A 19723-nucleotide genomic window follows, 5' to 3' on the forward strand; every position below is an offset into this window, starting at 1 on the left:
TGGAGTGGGATCGGTTCAGATTACGGATCAACCGCGATCCGCTGCACCACTATATAACATGTATCTATGTAATTCAGCCTGTTACATGAGAGGTGAGGCGCCGTCATGAAGGTGAAGTGATTAAAGACCTTTTCTCATGTTAGCGGCGTGAAATGAACCCGAATGGATTTCTCTCTGATTTGAACCAATGACTCTATCAACTGTGTTATATTTGATACAGTCATTGCTGTGAACTGCTGACTCCTAATATACAGAGGGAATGCATACAGCCACACTGTACAATACTATTACATATGATACAGTGATATGCATCAAAAGGGTTGCATTATATTATAATCTACAATCTCATAAGGAAAGACTAAAGCTACACAGATGTATACTCAGCTGGTCAACTGCAGGACTTAGCTGGAGACATTGCTGTGGCTGATCCAGGAAGTCACATGATCGACTGCTCTCTCTTGTATTACACATGTTTGCACTTTAGTGTCTAACATGCAAAGATGTGAAGAAGTCTCTGTTTACCAGTTACAGAACTGAAACTGTCAGGAGCAGCGTATATGGACAGGTTATCATCAGAGGAAGTGACTTTTCCTCCTTTTTCCTTCGCCTGCTTATCAGTAATGTTGATCTATGATGACATGTTTACTCAGAGAGACATGATGGCTTTAAAACAGACATGTGGAAAGACTCCCCGTTTTAGTGCCCCACAGCAATCTCTGTGTTACATAAAGATTAATGTTACACTACACCTAGTGTGAAGCTACAGGGCAAATCTAATATTGGTCATTAAAAGTAAAATGTAAAGGTTAGTCACCGTGAACAGAGAGTCAGAGGCGTGCAGGTTGCTTTGGGGAGGAGAGAGCGGGGATGCTGATCCTACATCTGAGGTCAGCATTAAAGGAAAACACACAGCAGTCTATGTGAAAGCTTAAAGAGTAACACTACCTGGTGGCTTAGAAACAGCACTACACAGCAGTGTAAGCGCACATTCAAAGACACACAAATATAAGATTTAATCATGTCGTAACCATTAAGTGGAGACGGTTTTCCTCCCAGCAGCTGGAGGTTTGAGTGTAAGCTGATGGGCAGGCTGCAGAAAGTGAACGAGCAGTGTAGCGTGACAGAAGTGACATGTTCAGCTGCTTAGTGTAGCTGAGCATCTAATCAGGAATCCAGCCTGTATATTGTTAGTGCTTCTTCCCCAATGCAAAGACAACAACTGTGTGATGAGACGCAGACCACAGCAGCTATAAACATATTATTACTGCACTGAGGAAATGTAGAAAGGGTTGGGTGGAAGGAAGAGTCTAAAGCTCTGAGTAGCCAATGTTTGTTTTTATTCTCGTCTGACATTGGCCAATCAGCTGGGCAGTCCATACATACGGTTTTTAAATGGAGCTTTTCTATTTTCTCAAAGCTTTACACAACTAGGCTCTTTCATCCATTCACACAAAAACTTTTTCTATTTATCTGCTTTCTATCTAACAATCAGAGACATTCACACTCCGATGGATGCATCAGAGAGCAAGTTGGGTTTAGTATCCCGTCCAGTATATTCAGCAGGGATTGAACCACCAACCCTCCGATCAGTGTTGGGGAGTAACAGAGTACATGTACCGCCGTTACGTATTTAAAATACAAAATATGAGTAACTGTATTCCGTTACAGTTACTGTTTAAAAGGGTGGAATTTAGAATACAGTTACTTTGCTATAAATGGATTACATGGCGGTCCTCTGTAATTCTGGTCATTCCACGCTGCGCATTGCGGCTGGAAACCCAAACAAAACACGCGAGAAGAGGCTGTAAAAAGAAAACGCGTCCTGTTGGTGGCGTCAATCACACGATGGACCCGGAGCCAGCGCCAGCGCAACAGAGTTTCGGACTTGGAAGTTCCAACACCATTTCATATTCAAAGAAGAAAGGGATGGGCGAAATTTAACAGTGCAATGCAAAAAAAGAAGATGCTCTCCTCGCCAAAAACTCCACCTCCAACCTAACAAATCAAGTAAGTTATTTTTAAAAACTAACGTTAGCCTACTGCAAATATCTCATTTTAGTTGTGGTAGCTACCTGGGCTATGTGCCACTTCAGTAGCTTCGATGTGATATTGCTGTGATTTTAGCTAACATTGTTAGCTGACATCAGCTAAGAGGCCAGAGGGGCCGATGGCGCGATATGGCAGCCTCGCTTCTGTCAGTCTGCCCCAGGGCAGCTGTGGCTACAACTGTAGCTTGCCTCCACCAGTGTGTGAATGTGAGAGTGAATGAATAGTGGCATTGTAAAGCGCTTTGGGTGCCTTGAAAAGCGCTATATAAATCCAATCCATTATTATTATTATTATTATTAATGTTAGCTGACGTTAGCTAAAGTTAGTTCATAGATTGTTAAACTTGATGGATAGCATTAACAACCTGCTAGCTTCAAATTATCATGTGCAGTTCTGAAAGCAATCCCAAAATGATTAACAGTAAGGTGGACATTAAGGTTGGGCGAGATTTAAAAATTTTCCAACCAACAATCGTCAGTCAAACAAATGATGATAACCAACATATTCGCGCAGGTGACTTGTTAGTGGGTGGAGTAATGTAATCATGCACAGACTGATTTGCGCATCTAGAACATAAATAGAAAGTTTTCCTTGTTGGAGTTTCTGTATTAACATTGCTACTTTTTTGGATTATTTATTTATTTATTTGAGATGCACCAAATTGCACAAAAAACCTTAACTTTACCTCTGATATTTTTTTATGGTCGCTGGAAGTGACATTTTGGTTTTTAACTTATTTGTTGTTTGGTCGAGTGTCTAAGACATAAACACTGGAACACAGTTAAAGTGGAAGAAGAAGACAGTTTCTTTGTATCCCTACCCACCATTGCGGTTTCTTTATTTAAATTAAATGTTTAGTTTTTTCCTGAACATAGACTACTGCTGTTCTTTCATTCTGAGTTTGAGTAAATGAATCGCTGCATTTGTTCATGCCGTTAAAACATCACTATTATATTTCCCGTTGACTGCTTCTCTTGCCTTCAACCAACATTATTATTATACTTACTCATGGGCAAAAAAATTAAAAAATTCGTCTTGTAAACACAATCGGCAAAAGGCTCAACCTATTGTTGATAGTCGATATATTCGTCTAATCGCCCAACCTTAGTGGACATTAGGTAAGGCTGCACTTTTTGCAGTGATCTCGAATACAAAACTATTTCTTCATCAGTAATATTTTATCTTTTGGTCGGTCTCTCTTTTTTTTTTTCCAGAGGACGCATCCCAGGGTTATACGCAGTTTACCCAAAGCAAACACATCGGATCATGGTGATGAACAAAGTGGCAAAGACACAGCCTCTCCTCCTCTCAAACAAGCCATCCTTAGCACTCCAGCCATCAGCCAAAGGAGAGTAAATTCCTTGGTATTTGACTTCATAGTCAATGAAGTGCAGCCCTTTTCTACTGTTGAGAACACCTCATTCCGTAAGATGGTTGAAGGACTAAGTGGGGGCAGGAGTCCTGTTTGCAGAAAAACATTGATGACTCGTGTTGAGAAAACCTTTCCAAAAAATGAACGAAGCAATAACTGAAATTCTTCTACATACTCAAAATGTGTGCACAACAGCAGATATCTGGACTGCGCATCACAGAAGTTTCATTGGCATCACATGTCACTGGATCGAGTCAGACACATTGGATTGCAGGTCTGCTGCACTGGCATGTGAGAGGATAAGAGGCCATCACATTTATGATAATGGATTGGATTTATATAGCGCTTTTCAAGGCACCCAAACCGCTTTACAATGCCACTATTCATTCACTCTGACATTCACACACTGGTGGAGGCAAGCTACGGTTGCGGTTGATGTTATTGCCGCCAAAATAAGTCAGGTTCATGCTGAATTCCATATCCGAGGCAAGGTTAGTGCTACAGTCACAGACAATGGGAGCAATTCTGTAAAAGCTTTCAATGAATATGGAGATTCAAAAACAGAAGATGATCTGGAAGACACAGGTGATGTACAATTTCATGATGTCACTACAGTACTTGAGGAGGAGCAAGAACACGAGGAGCTGAACTTCTTTTTGCCACCACACCATCGATGTGCTGCGCACACACTAAATCTCATTGCCACGACTGACCTTGATAAAGCTGCTTCACAGCAGGGTGTTTCCAGAAAATTATACAGGAGTGCAAGGGCAAAATGTGCAGCCATCTGGAATAAGGCTCATCACTCATCAGGTGCTTCTGAGGTAATTGAAGAAATTGCCCAAATGAGATGTGTTGTACCTTCAATGACTAGGTGGAGCTCAGAGTACCATGCAATCGAGAAGCTAATGAATCTACCTGAAAGTCAGCTCAATGAAATCTGTGAACATCTGAAGGTGGCAAAACTGCATCCTCAAGAGACAGTGTTTCTCAAAGAGTATGCAGCCACTCTGAAACCGTTTGCCTACTCAGTCAACCTGCTCCAGGGGAAAAGAACTGCTACTTCGGATATGTGATTCCCACCCTTCTCAGTCTGAAAGCCAAGTTATCTGAAAAGTTGACACAAGTGCAATTTTCAACTCACATCCTCTTAGCGATCATCAAAGCAATTGACACTTGATTTGCAGCTGTATTAGCCTCCCATGAAGCAAGGATGGCAGCATCCACCATCCCAAAATTTCGACTCTGGTGGCTTGCTGATGATGAGAGAGAATCCATGAGAAGAACGATGGTCCAAGAGGCCCGTCTCCTCAACACAGAACCTTCTAATGACACCAGCACCACTGGACATGCCTCAGTGGGAAATGAGCCAGAAGATGATGACGACAACAGCTTCTTCAGTTTTCAGAGTACACAGGTGACCTGTTCTACAGCGGAGGATGAGGTACAGAGGTATCTTCAAGATTCAGATAAGACATTGACCTCATTAATGGGACATCCAGTGATCAGAGCCCTCTTCTTAAAACACAATACAACTCTGCCGTCAATTGCTCCGGTCGAGCGTCTCTTTAGCCACGGAGGACTCGTCTTCACCTGACACCGTAACCGCATGACAGACAAACACTTTGAACAGGTGCTCTTGCTGCATTACAACCGCCTTTACTGGACTGCAGACTAGGCGGAACAGATGTAGGTAGTCTGCTGAAACTATCCTGGTATTGTTCACAGATGGGGCTTGCAACCTCAGTATTTTGTAGTCTTTAGTATTTGTTTTTGGCATGCATTCAAAAAGCAGCACCTCATATGTTTACTGCAATTGTTCGCCAATTATTTGATTTTTGGGGCCATTTAAGGTTTTGAACCAAGCAGTTCAGCACTGACACCTCGGACAGTTCTTTGTTGCTTGCCTTTGTTAAATGGCCATAAGGTAATGTTGCTGAGTTGCATTAAAACATATATTGTCTTGTTTTAAAAATTATATCTAGGGTAAGGTTTAAAATGTAATTTCTCATTGTTACATTGAGTTTGAATATCTGAGTTGTATTGAAAAATCTTTTGTAATTTAAAATTTTTGGTGGAAGAATAATATTGACAGTAAATGCCAAAATAATATATTTTTCATTTTTGAGTATAATTTTATATATTGCCTTTTTTGTCCTAATAAGAAAACAGTCATTGAAAATGCTGATATTTTTTCTCCTTGTGCCAGGCTACTTTTGATTTTAACTAAGTGATGTTGGTGACCATAACAGTAAATACTCTTCAATGGCAGATTTTATGTTTGTCTAATACTCTTCCACTTGTCAGCTTTATAAATAAAAAAATATTGTTAAGGAAAGACGGTGCTTTTTTATTATCTTTAAGAAGACAAAACAGCTTATACAAACATACCCAAGTCTTTGCTCCTCTACATTAAATATATTATCTTAAATTGGGCTTAACAGCCAAATGGTAAAGAAAAACAAACAAGAATCTGCAGGATGTGATAGCGACATTCGTGTAGTTGTAAAAAGCATGACAATATATTAAGTAATCCAAAGTATTCAGAATACGTTACTCACATTGAGTAACTTAATGGAATACGTTACAAAATACATTTTGGGGCATGTAATCTGTAATCTGTAGTGGAATACATTATAAAAGTGACCTTCCCAACACGGTTGATCTGATATCCTCGTGTTGGTGTTGTTCCCAGATCATCATACTAAATGTTGTTCCAGGATCAACATTGCAAGTGACCAATCAGAATGTTGTGACGTCATACTTTTGCGACTTCGGGAAAAACCGGCGTAAAACAAAAAACTGTACTTAAGCTGCGTGAAACCGCCTCTGTCCGCCGATCAACGGACCCTGACCCTAACCCTAACCGTAACCCTTTAATAAACAGTAAGCAGAATTGATATTGTCCTTGCAACATTGGAATTTCATAAATGCACGAATGGCTTGGCGCGCAAAAGAATAACGTCACAACAATGTGATTGGTCACTTGCAATGTTGAACCTGGAACAACATTTTCATGATGGTCTGGGAACAACACCAACACGAGGATATCAGATCATCCTTCCCAACACTGCCTCCGATCAATAAAAGGCCTGCTGCGACCCCACAATGAGGGACAATCCAGACTGGAGTCCCCTGTGCCTGTTTCACAGTGCTTTCAGCATCTTCTCCCTGACTCGACAGCATCAGGCTGTAATTTCTTGAAGCAGGTGAGCTGCTCATTTTCATCTATTCAGCTTTAGAATAAAGTCACACGGTGAGCGTCTTACCTGAGATCGGTCTCCTGATGTCCAAGGCCAGTGTCAGAGGAAGGCTGTGCATGAGTTCACAAATGTCCTGGTAGCTGGAGGAGCAAACTAGTTTATCTCCAATCTTGACGATCTCATCTCCAGGACGCAGCCTGCCCGCAGACTCCTGGGACCACAGTTAGAGAAACAAGCTCAGCCTTTACATGGAATATTTTTAATATCTTAAATCGTTTGATCCTTTAAAGAATCACCAGAAAATTCAAATATTCTTGTTCATATTCAGTGTGCATAGAAAATTTTGCATATATATTTGAATTTGTAGCATCTTTGCTAGAGCCATCATTTTTTTGCTTTGCAGTTTATTGCTAAAAACTGTGTTGTTGAATTTATTTTGTTTTTTGGGGGGAACCCCCCACCCCCACCCCACTGGTGTAGGGTTGAAAGCAATCCCACGTACCCTTTCTGCTGCACCTCCAGGCTCCACCCCAGCGATCACCAGCTTCAGTGGTGATGACATAATCTCCAGTTCAAGCCCAAATGAATTCCCGTCGTTCCTTCTTAGGATCACCGTGTTAATGGGACAAATCCCTGCAAACTCACTGGCATCTTCCTTCTCATATAGCTGACTGGGGATCATGTCGGCAGCCACCGTGGGGTTTGTTCCTGTGCTGTGGGATGGGAGCTGGAATGGGGCCAAGGCCAGGGTGGGTTCATCCGTTTGGGATGTTTGCTTCTGGGGTAGGTTTGGTGCTTCAGTGCTCATAATGACCCTGTTCACTGCTTCAAGCTTGGGGGACTGCTTTGACTCCAACTGTCCGTGACTTTGATTTGGACAGTCCTCACTGCTGGTGGTCATATCAGTGAGCACAGAGCTGCTCGACACCCCTGCTGTGTGATCTAAAGGCTGGTGGATGAACATGAAGGTTAACTCACAACCAGGTGACTCTGACTTATTGGGAAAACCATCCTTACTTTGAGTGGAACTGTCACAGAGTGCTGTGGGTATATCTCTGCCTCCACTCTGCAAATCTCCACCATCTTCACCGTCTAACACAGAGCTGCTAAATACACCTGCTGAATCACTCTGTGACACGTCACTGCAGGTAAAGGCTTCAGATTTTGTGGGTCTGTGGAAGGGCTCGATTTTTCTGCTGCTGGCTGAATTTTCTCCATCGCTGAGGTCATCCTCGAAGCACTTCACCTGGCAGAGAAGTGGGCTGCGTGCTGTGGGGGGGCTGGACCATGTGATGGGCTGGCACACGGCCTCCACATGGTGACTGAGAGGTGCAGAGGTTTGGTCTTGGATGTTGTTGTACACACGGCCGTCTTCCACTTCTGTCAGAGATGGGCTGAATCCTGAAAATAAAGATGAACTTACAGCTAATTTTTACAAAACTGGATGCTGTGTAATTGTTTAAAGAGAGATGATAAATGCTTGGTCTCTAAAAAAATCTCATAAATGGTCGGTGGCATGTGTGGGGGCAGGGCTTGAGGCTCTTTCCTCTTGGATGCCCCGAGTGCGCTTTTCTTCTGGCTTTTTTGTTTTTTAATGTATGTGTGTGTGTGTGGAGTCGTGGCCGCTCCCCTCAACAGTAAAGTTTAACGATTAATCACAATTTTGCTAAATAAAAGGATCTGGCTCGCATCAGTCACATGATGACCTTTAACCAATGCTCACCCTTGAAAGCAGAGTGCGCTGGTTACGAGCTGGGAACCAGTTTGCAAATACCATGCACATTTTCTGCCACCTGGGCGGTGCGGAGCTGTAAACAAATTAACTGGGGGAGACAGAGTGATGCAACAAAAACCAGTAAGCAGGTGTACAGCGTACACTGTAGTATGTAGCACACAGGAGTATTAGCTCATTATGGACACGCTGGTCAGTTGCCTTTTGGCAACTGATGAAATGAGCGTGCTGTGTGTGCAACAGCTCGGCAAACATTACCTGTCCTTTTATTACCTGCACAGGTGTGCTGGTCACAGCTGCTAGCTGACTGGCTAAGGCTCTCAGGGATCTGTAGCTCTGTGTCTCAGGGAACATATTTAGTTTTACAGTAAGTTACAGGGCTTTCCCTGACTTTGTGGAGGACTTATATTTCACTAATATACATATTCACATACAGTCAGGTCCATAAATATTGGGACATTGACACAACATTTTTGGCTCTATACACCACCACAATAGATTCCAAGTGAAACGAACAAGATGTGCTTTAACTGGAGACTGTCAGCTTTTATTTGAAGGTATTTACATCCAAATCAGGTGAACAGTGTAGGAATTACAACAGTTTGCCTATGTGCCTCCCACTTGTTAAGGGACCAAAAGTAATGGGACAATTGGCTTCTTAGCTGTTCCATGGCCAGGTGTGTGTTATTCCCTCATTGTCCCAATTACAATGAGCAGATAAAAGGTCCAGAGTTCATTTGATACAATCCAGCACATTTTTCTGTTTGTTGCAGATCAAATAGAGTTAGAAGGTAGGATCCCATTGTTCCTGTCTAGTTCCTAGTGGATATTATCATTTTATTATTAGCCTTAGCTTGTAGCCACTGTATTAATGGCAACAGCCACAGGTAATGTGATCACTGGTAACTCCTAATAGTTATGTTAACCTTTTAATACTTCAGTCGTGTTGTTTAGAGGTCAGTAAAGTTCTCATTTCATCAACTCCTGTTCACATGTCAAGCATGGTGGAAGCAAACTTTAAAGTTAAATCTGTGAAATATTCCTAAAAGGTCTTCCTGGGATTTAATCAGTAACATTTTACCATGTGGTTTTGATGAGCAGTCAGCCTTGGAGGTAATGCAGCTCATCTGGTGGAGGACATCGTCACTATCTGAGCCCATCAACATGGATTCAGATGGGAATGAGTGGCTGGAAAGTTCCTGCAGGAAGTACTGAGACAACTCTGCCTCTGAACTCAGGGAGCCCTGTTTAAGAAACAACCAAATTGGACAGAAGTTGAAATGAAAGGAAGTTTAAAACTATTAAAATACATTTAACTCATTAACTGGGATGAAAGGGTGTATACTATAACTGTAAGATTTACTTTGTTACACTGATTAGCTGTTTATTTAAAACCCCAAGAAAGTTGATGAAACAAGAACCAACTACGGAAGGCCAGGAGTGACAAAATGAATAGATTAAATACACCATTAATTAATAAAAAGAGTCATTAATTAATTAAACTTGGAACTAAATAAATAAATGCCTCAGAGGCATTCACACTATTGATTTCCTGTTTCTCTTTAATTTTTCTTCTACCTTATTCTAGTTGCTCAGACCTTTGCTGGTTAACTACTCCCTCAGTTTTCATCCGATTTTCACCATTCAAACTTTAAACTGTTCTGCTCCTTCTGCTAACGCCTACTCTTTTGGTGCTCATAACTTTTATACTTTTTGAAATATTAAGGGGTTTTTTTGCAATTTTTTGGCACATTAAGATGACTAGGACAACATTACAAGTGTGGTCACTGATTTTGCTGTGTTTTAGCTCAGTGAGATGAGCAGAGCGGGAGAACGTACCCTGCTGGCAGGCTCAAGGAACCTCTTCATGGTCCAGCTGAGAACAGGCGACCTGTCTTCCTGCATGTCCTTCACTGCTGGGCTGGTGTTCTTACAGGACACACCTACACATTAAAACCACAACAGACAAACCCAGACAAATACAGAATTCAGTGATGCCATCATTTTCACACGCCACACGGAGCAAGTTAGTGACTGTATTTCTAAGGTTTAACCTCAGCTTTATCTGAGTTTAGAGGGAGGACATTAAAGATCATCCAGGCCGTCATGTCTGGATTCATAGATAAATAACTGTATAACTGTATAGCTGTATATCTCAGATTTCTGTAAAGTTATTTATTTCATATTCTGTATAGTTTTTCATATTTATATCCTGTTCATAGCCTGTACATAGCTTGTACTCACTACAGCCTGTACATACTTATAGTTATAGAATATTCACAACATACCTCATACCGTGTACATTATAACATAATAGACCCATTTCTCTAATATACTTACATATCTATATTATTGCTAATATACCGTATTTTCACGACCATAAGGCGCACTTAAAAGTCTTAGATTTTCTTCAAAAAGTGCGGCGCGCCCTATAGCGCGGTGCGCCCTATGTGTTGTAAGGAGGACGTAGTAGAGAACACCATGAGAACGTTAAAGGGTGAAGTGTGGGCGTTGATCGTATATACCGGGACAATCGCACATACCTGTATAAAAGAACAGGTATGTGCATTATGCAGGACATCATTGTTTTAACAACCCTGAAAATGGCAAAGAGACACGCTTACGAAGCACAGTTTAAACTGAAGGCCATCAGCTACGCGGAGGAACATGGAAATCGAGCAGCGGCGAGAGAATTTAAGATTAACGAATCGATGGTTCGCAAATGGAGGAGCTGGAAAACAAGCTCCGGCAGGTCAAGAAAACGCAGCTGAGTTTCCGCGGACATAAGGCGAGGTGGCTCGAGTTGGAGGAAAGACTCGAGCAGTGGATCATCGAGCAAAGAGCGAGCGGGAGAAGCGTTTCGACGGTCACCATTCGGCTAAAAGCAGTTTCACTAGCTGAAGAGATGAACATTGAACATTTCCAAGGAGGTCCGTCTTGGTGCTTTCATTTTATGAAACGGTGCCATTTTTCCATCTGGACCGGGACTACGGTAGCGCAGCAACTTCCAGCAGATTATAAGGAAAAGCTGGCCATCTTCCGCTCCTACTGCAGCAAACACATCGCCGACAAAAACATCCAGCCCAGCCACATCACAAACATGGACGAGGTCCCGCTCACTTTTGACATCCCGGTGAGTCACACTGTGGAGAAGAAGGGGACCAGCACGGTAGCGATACGCACAACGGGGTATGAAAAGTCTTCTTTTACTGTTGTGCTTGGCTGCCATGCTAATGGACAGAAACTGCCGCCTATGGTGATTTTTAAGCGAAAGACTTTGCCTAAAGAGAAGTTTCCAGCAGAAATCATCATTAAGGCAAATGAAAAGGGCTGGATGGATGAGGAAATGCTGAAAGACTGGCTGAGGGAGGTGTATGTAAGGAGACCAGGTGGTTTTTTCCACGCATCACCATCGCTGTTGATCTGTGACTCTATGCGTGCCCATCTCACAGCCGATGTGAAAAAACTTGTGAAGCAAATGAACTGTGAGCTTGCTGTCATTCGGGAGGCCTGACAAAGGAACTCCAACCGCTGGACATCGGTGTGAACCGCCCGTTCAAAGTAAGGCTGCGAGCGGCCTGGGAGCGATGGATGACCGATGGGGACCACAGTTTCACCAAGAGTGGAAGGCAGCGCCGGGCGAGTTACGCCACAATTTGCCAATGGATTGTAGATGCTTGGGCTAACATGTCTGCTGGCACTGTTGTTCGAGCTTTCGCAAAAGCCGGCATCGTTTCCGAGGAGCCGCACGGCACGGAAAGTGACTCTGACGGTGAAGACAGTGAACCTGGCATGTTTGATGGAGATTTAGCGCAGCTGTTCAATTCAGACACAGAGGATGAGGACTTCGATGGGTTTGATTGATGATAAAAATGTGAGTACCAAACTTTGTTTTGCTCCTGCTTTATTTTTAAATACGCACACTTGTATGCTTGTGTGTTGTTGATGATGACGATTATTGGTAATAAAAATGTGAGTACCAAACTCAGTTTTGCTCCTGCTTTATTTTTAAATACGCACACTTGTATGCTTGTGTGTTGTTGATGATGACGATTACCGGCAATAGAAATGTGAGTAAGGTACCGAATTCAGGTTTGCTCCCGCTTTATTTTTAAATACGCATACGGTACTTGTATGCGCCCTATGGTCCAGTGCGCCTTATGTGTGTGTTAAATACAGTAAGGGCACACATAACTGAGACTGCGCCTTTTAGCACAGTGCGCCTTATGGTCGTGAAAATACGGTATATTGTAATATATCTATATCACTAAAGCACTTCTGGATGGATGCAAACTGCATTTCGTTGCCCTGTACCTGTGCATGTGCAATGACAATAAAGTTGAATTCTATTCTATTCTAAAACTGAGTATCAGCTGCACAGCAATGAGAGTGTGGTTTGTTGGATAGTTTATGTGTGGATGGGAACTGGGGGGTGCTGGTAACAAGAGGAGGCAAGCTCCTAAGAGGCCTGTAAGACCGTAGGACTGGGGTTTTATACAATCTCACCAATTTTTATAGAAAGAACTAAAAAATCCAAAGAGGTATAGATGCTGGCTCTCTCCTAATAAGAACAGGTTTTCCTCTGAACATTTAAGTTATCTATAAAAGTTACATCATTTTCTGGACAGCCGCCATTTGAAGACCCACATGTGGACATGCATATACACTACATATACATATATACTAGGGGACTAGAGGCTGATGCAGCCTTCAAAGTTGTTCCAGTGTCACCTGCTCTGGCCCCTGGAATACTTTGACCATGGTTGCTGGGACTCTAGTTTCACATTTCTAAGAGTAAAATCTTCCCAGCACATTTTGTTCTTTGGCAGGTATTTCACAGATTGGGGAAAATTAACTGGCAGAATCAATTTCCCCCAGAACTGAACAGGTTGGTGGGCACTTCTGTTTTTGACTACACTTCTTCCACAGTCACCTGCTGGGGCACAGCTAAGGAGGAAAGTGCAGTTAACCCCTAACACACAAGCCTGCTGCTAGTGGTTTGGCTAACTGCTAAGCTATTAGCTACACTAAGCTAGCAAATCCCTAAGGACACAGTTAGTGAATATTTGCATGTGATTCTGAAGAAATGATGCTTTAATACAGCCCCTGTAAGTTACTATGAAATAAGTTTCAATGAGAAAATTTGCAGTTAATCAAGCTACACAGATTGACCTACAGAAAAACACCACAGTGCACCGTAACAAGAACAGGAAGTGATCTAATATCATGGCGAGACCAGGACTAAGTGAACAACATCAACCCTGTCTTGTCACAGTACAGTGTTCTTCATTGAAACCTTGTTACAGACCAAAGAAACAGTGCTCTTGCCTACACAGTAGTTAAACTACAATAGTGTAGCAGGGCCATGTGTAAAATGATGGAGCTAACTAGTAAAATAGTTGATACAGTTAATTAAAATGTGAATGCTGGTACAGGTCAGACCTTGGGAATGAAATGAGTGCTTGTTCCTGCTCATTTTGTCCCTGTGAGTGGATCGAGCTATGATGTCATCCATCTCCTGCTCTGATACCTGAGGTGAGACAAAGAAACACAAAAAGATGCATTTTAGCATCAAGAAAGACAAATACATCCTAAAGCACCAACCTTCAGGAATCTACCAGAAACACAATAATTAGCAATCCCATTTAACAGAATAAGGGGTTTTTGAATGAGGATGCACTACGGTAAGAAGAAAAGCTAGTGGAGGCCGTCTGATGCTTTGGACAAAGTGATAGTGGGAGACATTGGGTCATGCTACTCATGATGTTACTTTGACACGTACCACCAACTTGAGCATTGTTGCAGACCATGTATTATTTTATATTTGCATAGTGACTGCTAATACCACTGACTAACAACGGGCCGTGTGGTCAGTTTCATGACCATTGATATGACCATCAACAACCATTGATCAACAACCACTGATTAATGTCCGTGAGTACCATTCACAGAGAGTTGGGGAATGGCTGCAATCACAGCATTGTAAGATGGTGACAGATGTACCCTTAGGCCCCTCCTCGATTCAGAGATGGTCTTTCCCTTTTCACGTAAATGGCCTCCTTGACTCCGCCCTCAAACCAGCGCTCCCCCCTGTCCAGGATGTTACATCCTCATCATTGAAAAAGTGTCCACTGGCCTGTAGGTGTGCATAGACTGCAGAGTCCTGGCCCGACGAGGTGGCTCTTCTGTGTTGTGCCGTCCTCTTAGCCAGAGGTTGTTTGGTTTCCCCGATGTATAAATCCTGCCAATCCTCCTGCACTTAACAGCGTACACTATGTTACTCTGTTTGTGTCGGGGACCCGATCCTTGGGCAGGACCAGTTTTTGGCGCAGCGTTTTGGGGTTTAAAAGCTACAGAGACCCGGTGTTTAGAAAAAATGCGTCTCAACTGTTCCGATACTCCTGACACGTATGGGATCACTACAGGTTTTCACTTAGGCAGCGGTTGTCCTTCTCTCCTGGATCAGCTGGAGCTTTCTTGGGTTCAGGAAAGGTTTGAGTAGCCCATTAGTTTGAGGTGTTGACAAGGCTCCCGTGTGTCAATCCAATCGAGCATCTGTGGGACGTGCTGGACAAACAAACCCCAACCGACACCTTCAGGGGTCTAGTCGAGCCCATGGCCAAATACCTCAGGGCTGTGTGGCAGCAAAAGAGGGACCGACACAATATTAGGCAGGTCCTTATAATGTGATGCTTGATTAGTGTATATACAGAGCTAAAAAGAAACCTAGGATTGTGTTTATGGAACATAGACTGTGTTTTTGTCTGGGTGAATGAGACTCGATTTACTTTGAATTCTCAATTAAACGAGAAACTGGTGAGTAGATCCACGCTATGTGATACATTTTTGGCTCAACAACCCCTGAATGTCATTGGAGGAGAGGAACATCATGAGGATCAAGACAGAGGATGCAGGAGTAACTTCATCCAGTAGCTTGAATCAAACCACCAGTTAAGGCGGTTTTACAGAAGGCTGAACTTTTTATTTAAAAGCAGATCAGGTCTTACCTTTGGATTAGGATGCCTGCTTACAATAAGAGTGATGGGCCCAGGCCCACACTCACTGAGGATGGCATAGGCCTCACTGAGAGCAGCGTGACGAAGGCTGACCGAGTCCACCTCGAGTATCTGATCTCCACGACTGGACAAAGGCACAGGTGTCAGCACAACTCTGAACGTTGTCTCCTCAAGATTCACACACATGTCAGTGAGTAGATTATCACAATTACTGAGAAATACTCTCCTTAAAACACGTTTTACTCTTCTGATATTAGTAAAACTACAAATTTTTACCTGAGCCTGCCATCCATCTTGGCCACAGAGCCCAGAGCCAGGCTATGGATGTAGATACCAGGAGCAGCGTTCTCCAGGGTCAGACAGCACACTCCAATTCCAAGGCCCACACCGTGCTCTGCAGGGGGTTAAAGCTGTGGTAAGTCCCAAAGTCAAGAAAGCCTCTGATTGATGCAGCAGTGAAACTGCTGTGATCATACTGGTACATAAATCAATGCTTTGGTACTTTCACACAGCTGTGCTTGCTGCTACAGCTGGCCACGACACGCACAGACACACACACAGACAAACACAGACACACACACACACACACACACACACACACACACACACACACACACACAGACAAACACAGACACACACACACAGACACACACAGACACACACACAGACACACACAGACACACACGCAGACACACACAGACAAACACACACAGATACACACACAGACACACACACACAGATACACACAGACACACACAGACACACACACACAGACACACACAGACACACACACACAGATACACACACACACACAGACACACACGCAGACACACACAGAAACACACACAGACACACACACACAGATACACACAGACACACACAGATACACACACACACACACACACACACACACACACAGACACACACAGACACACACACACACACACACGCAGAGACGCACACACACGGACACACACACACAGATACACACAGACACACACAGACACACACACACAGATACACACACAGACACACACACACACACACACACGCAGAGACGCACACACACGGACACACACACACAGATACACACAGACACACACACACACACACACACACAGATACACACACACACACACACAGACACACGCAGACACGCACAGAGACGCACAGACACACAGACACACACGCAGACACACGCAGACACGCACAGACACACACAGATACACACAGACACACACACACAGATACACACACACACACAGATACACACAACACAGACACACACACACAGACACACACACACACACAGACACACGCAGACACGCACAGAGACGCACAGACACACAGACACACACGCAGACACACGCAGAGACACGCAGACACACACGCAGACACACGCAGACACGCACAGAGACGCACAGACACACACACACAGATACACACACACACACAGATACACACAGACACACGCAGACACGCACAGAGACGCACAGACACACACACACAGACACACACGCAGACACACGCAGAGACACGCAGACACACACGCAGACACGCACAGACACACACACACACACAGATATACACCACGACAACACCACACGCACAGACCACACACAAAGAGACGCAACACCACACACACACAGACACGCACAGACACACACACAGACACACGCACAGAGACGCACAGACACACACACAGACACACACAGACACACACAATCTCAGTGGTAATAAGAAAATCAACCAGTGACACCTGAACTGGTTCCTGGGTTCAGTCACACCAGCTCACCTTTATTAAGTGTAACTTCCATGACAATGCAGTCCTTCGGACCTGGGCCAGGGCCTCTGCGTTCATCAGCTTCGTTGAAGCCTGATGGGACTGGTGTACTTCCACTGGTATGAGAGTTGGGTGAAGTGGAACGGCTGAGGAGGGTGGGGGTGGGACATGGTGTCAGGCTGGGGCTGCGCAGCCGTGTTCTAATGGTCAGCGTTACAACGCCTTTCTTAAGTTGCTGTTAATGAAGATGAAAGTGGAAATAAAAACGTCTTTAGTGACTGTGCTGAGTGTTTTCTGTTTGCGGACGTCAGGACCAGAAATTCAGTCTATGGTCTCGCCCTTCAGCTGTCCTCGTCAGTGTCAATGTCAACATGATGGGGACAAAATATGAAACAACACATCCAAAACTTACAATATATTTATGTGACATTTGTGTCATTTAGTGAAAGACAAACAGAACTGTCAGCAAGCAATGCAAAGGTTTAAACCTACAGCACAGAAACAGTGTGAATACATCAGCGTTTAAGAGATGACTGACATATTAATCAGCTTTTAGCTTTTGTCAGACACATTTCAGAAAATGCTGACACAACACTGAAAGGTTCACACTGTCTCCTTTAAGGTTTAACTGTTTAGTTGTTTGACAGCTGACTAATAAGTGGTTTAATATCAGGCGAGGCCTGCTCCGTTATTATTTCATGACAAATGCAGCAGACATAATATCAAAAGTTAACAGTGCTGAATTGTATTTTATAGCTTTTCACTATGAATTTGAATACAAAGCTCAACTGGATGCAGCTGCCAGACTGTAGGCTGAAAACCAATCAGAGAACTTAAGGATACTTTAGAAGTGGTCAAATCAATAATCTGATATTCCCCCCCGACCCCTCACCCATGTCCCTCCCTTTGCTGCCCTCCTCCCCAATGTTCCCTCTAATGTTTCATGTGTCTGAGCGAACACACAAACTCCCTGAGCGTCCCTTGGACCACTGTGAGCGACAGCAGACGTGTGCACTGTGGTCACGCCAGCATCCAAGTTACATGTTTATTAAAGTAATCAGATTACAGCATTTACATTTATGTTAGACGACTTTTAATTACCTGCTTCAGCCCACTTACAATGAAAATGTAAAGCATCTTGTTCCTGACCTGTAGCATGTTAACACTATTGGAAGGAAAAATAACTTCAACTCCAATTTTGAAAACTCAACTTTCTTTTTTATTTATTTTTTGCTCTGACTTGTATTCTGAGTCTGTGGTCTGGGAGAGAGTCTGTAACTCTGTCTGCAAAATACACTAAATAATGACCAATGTTGGGCAATTAATTATATAGTTACTTCTTCAAAAAAGTAACTGAGTTTTGCAAACAACAAAGTTTTTTGCAGCTGTTTACCTAAAAATGCAGCCAAGGCGTTTTTAAACAAACATTTCAAACTATTTACAGAACAATCAGCTGTTCTGCATCAAATCTGATGCCACACAAATTATTTGTGCCGCTCCAAAAAATAATTTCTGTCCACTATGAGATAAAGGAGAACAACAGCCTGATACCTGCAGGCCTGACAGCAGCAGATGTATCACTGCTGTAACACCTGTAACATTCAGCAGTCGCCTCATTGTTCTGACACACACAACAAAAACTACTGACTACACTACACACTAACTACACAAGATTTGTGCTAAACGTCGCAAATCTCTCACATCTGAAAACACCGCCGTCACTCCTAAAACTTCCCCCCGTTTCTTACCAACTAAATGCCATGTTTTGATTGGTCCACATGGTACATTTTTCGACCAATAGGAAAGGCTGGGAGTTTTGTTTTTGTTTTTGCTCACACGCTTTCGAGCGTTTTCCTTATAAAACGCCTGTTTTTACCGTTCCTTCCTGCAGTAAATATAAACAACGACAGTATTCAGGAAGAAAACCAAACATTGCAGATATTTTTATCATAACTCTGGTTTTACGTGGCCGATCAACACAGTTTAAAAACTGGTATAAAGTCCACACTTTTTCCGTCAGTTGTTCCGTCTGTCCTGCTCACATCTCCAATGGTTGTCCACGTTGTCATTAACGTGGCTTCACTCCTCATCAGCCGCTTTGCTAAAACACCGGTGTCAGCACATAAGGACGCGTCATAGCCTGTCAACCACGTTGATTAGCTGCGTATATACGAATGTGAATCGCATCAGTGGCTGGACTGTGGGATAAGGTGGCATCGTTCTGATCCCATACGGGAGCAGCCAGTCACTGACTCACACTGCAGAACAGGATTGTTAAAGTTTTAATCTTAATTTCAGTTCAGGTTAGTTTTCTTTTTTGTGCGCAGAGACCTGCCAGCAGTGCGCAATTGCGCATGCGCGCATCTTAGAGGGAACATTGCTCCTCCCCCTCTCTCCCTGTGTGTCCCTCACTCACCCACCCCCCTCGATGTCCCTTGTCCCCTCCTTGCCCCCCTCACTCACCCATGCCACTCGCTCCCCCGTTGGGAGTCCCCCCTCCTTCCCTTGGGGTGTAAAAACACACCCCTCACACTGGGTTGATGGCACTTTCTTCTTTTTGACTTGGAT

The 19723-nt window shown here is 43.4% G+C and overlaps 1 protein-coding gene across 3 annotated transcripts in view; it reads right to left on the reverse strand.

The window, feature by feature from the left end:
- The window catches only part of pdzd2 (PDZ domain containing 2), an 81729-nt gene that overhangs the window by 7719 nt on the left and 54287 nt on the right, over window positions 1-19723 (reverse strand). For all 3 annotated transcript variants that reach the window (XM_040046522.1, XM_040046521.1, XM_040046520.1), the window contains 8 exons: window positions 17168-17390; window positions 15649-15766; window positions 15364-15496; window positions 13799-13886; window positions 10196-10299; window positions 9438-9600; window positions 7127-8025; window positions 6691-6835 (listed from right to left, as the gene is read on the reverse strand). In XM_040046522.1, the coding sequence (XP_039902456.1) occupies window positions 6691-6835; window positions 7127-8025; window positions 9438-9600; window positions 10196-10299; window positions 13799-13886; window positions 15364-15496; window positions 15649-15766; window positions 17168-17390 (1873 nt within the window). The remainder of the gene's footprint in view (window positions 1-6690; window positions 6836-7126; window positions 8026-9437; window positions 9601-10195; window positions 10300-13798; window positions 13887-15363; window positions 15497-15648; window positions 15767-17167; window positions 17391-19723) is intronic.

The sequence above is a fragment of the Simochromis diagramma genome, unplaced genomic scaffold, assembly GCF_900408965.1.
Source record: "Simochromis diagramma unplaced genomic scaffold, fSimDia1.1 OVJJ01000005.1, whole genome shotgun sequence".
NCBI lineage: Eukaryota > Metazoa > Chordata > Actinopteri > Cichliformes > Cichlidae > Simochromis > Simochromis diagramma.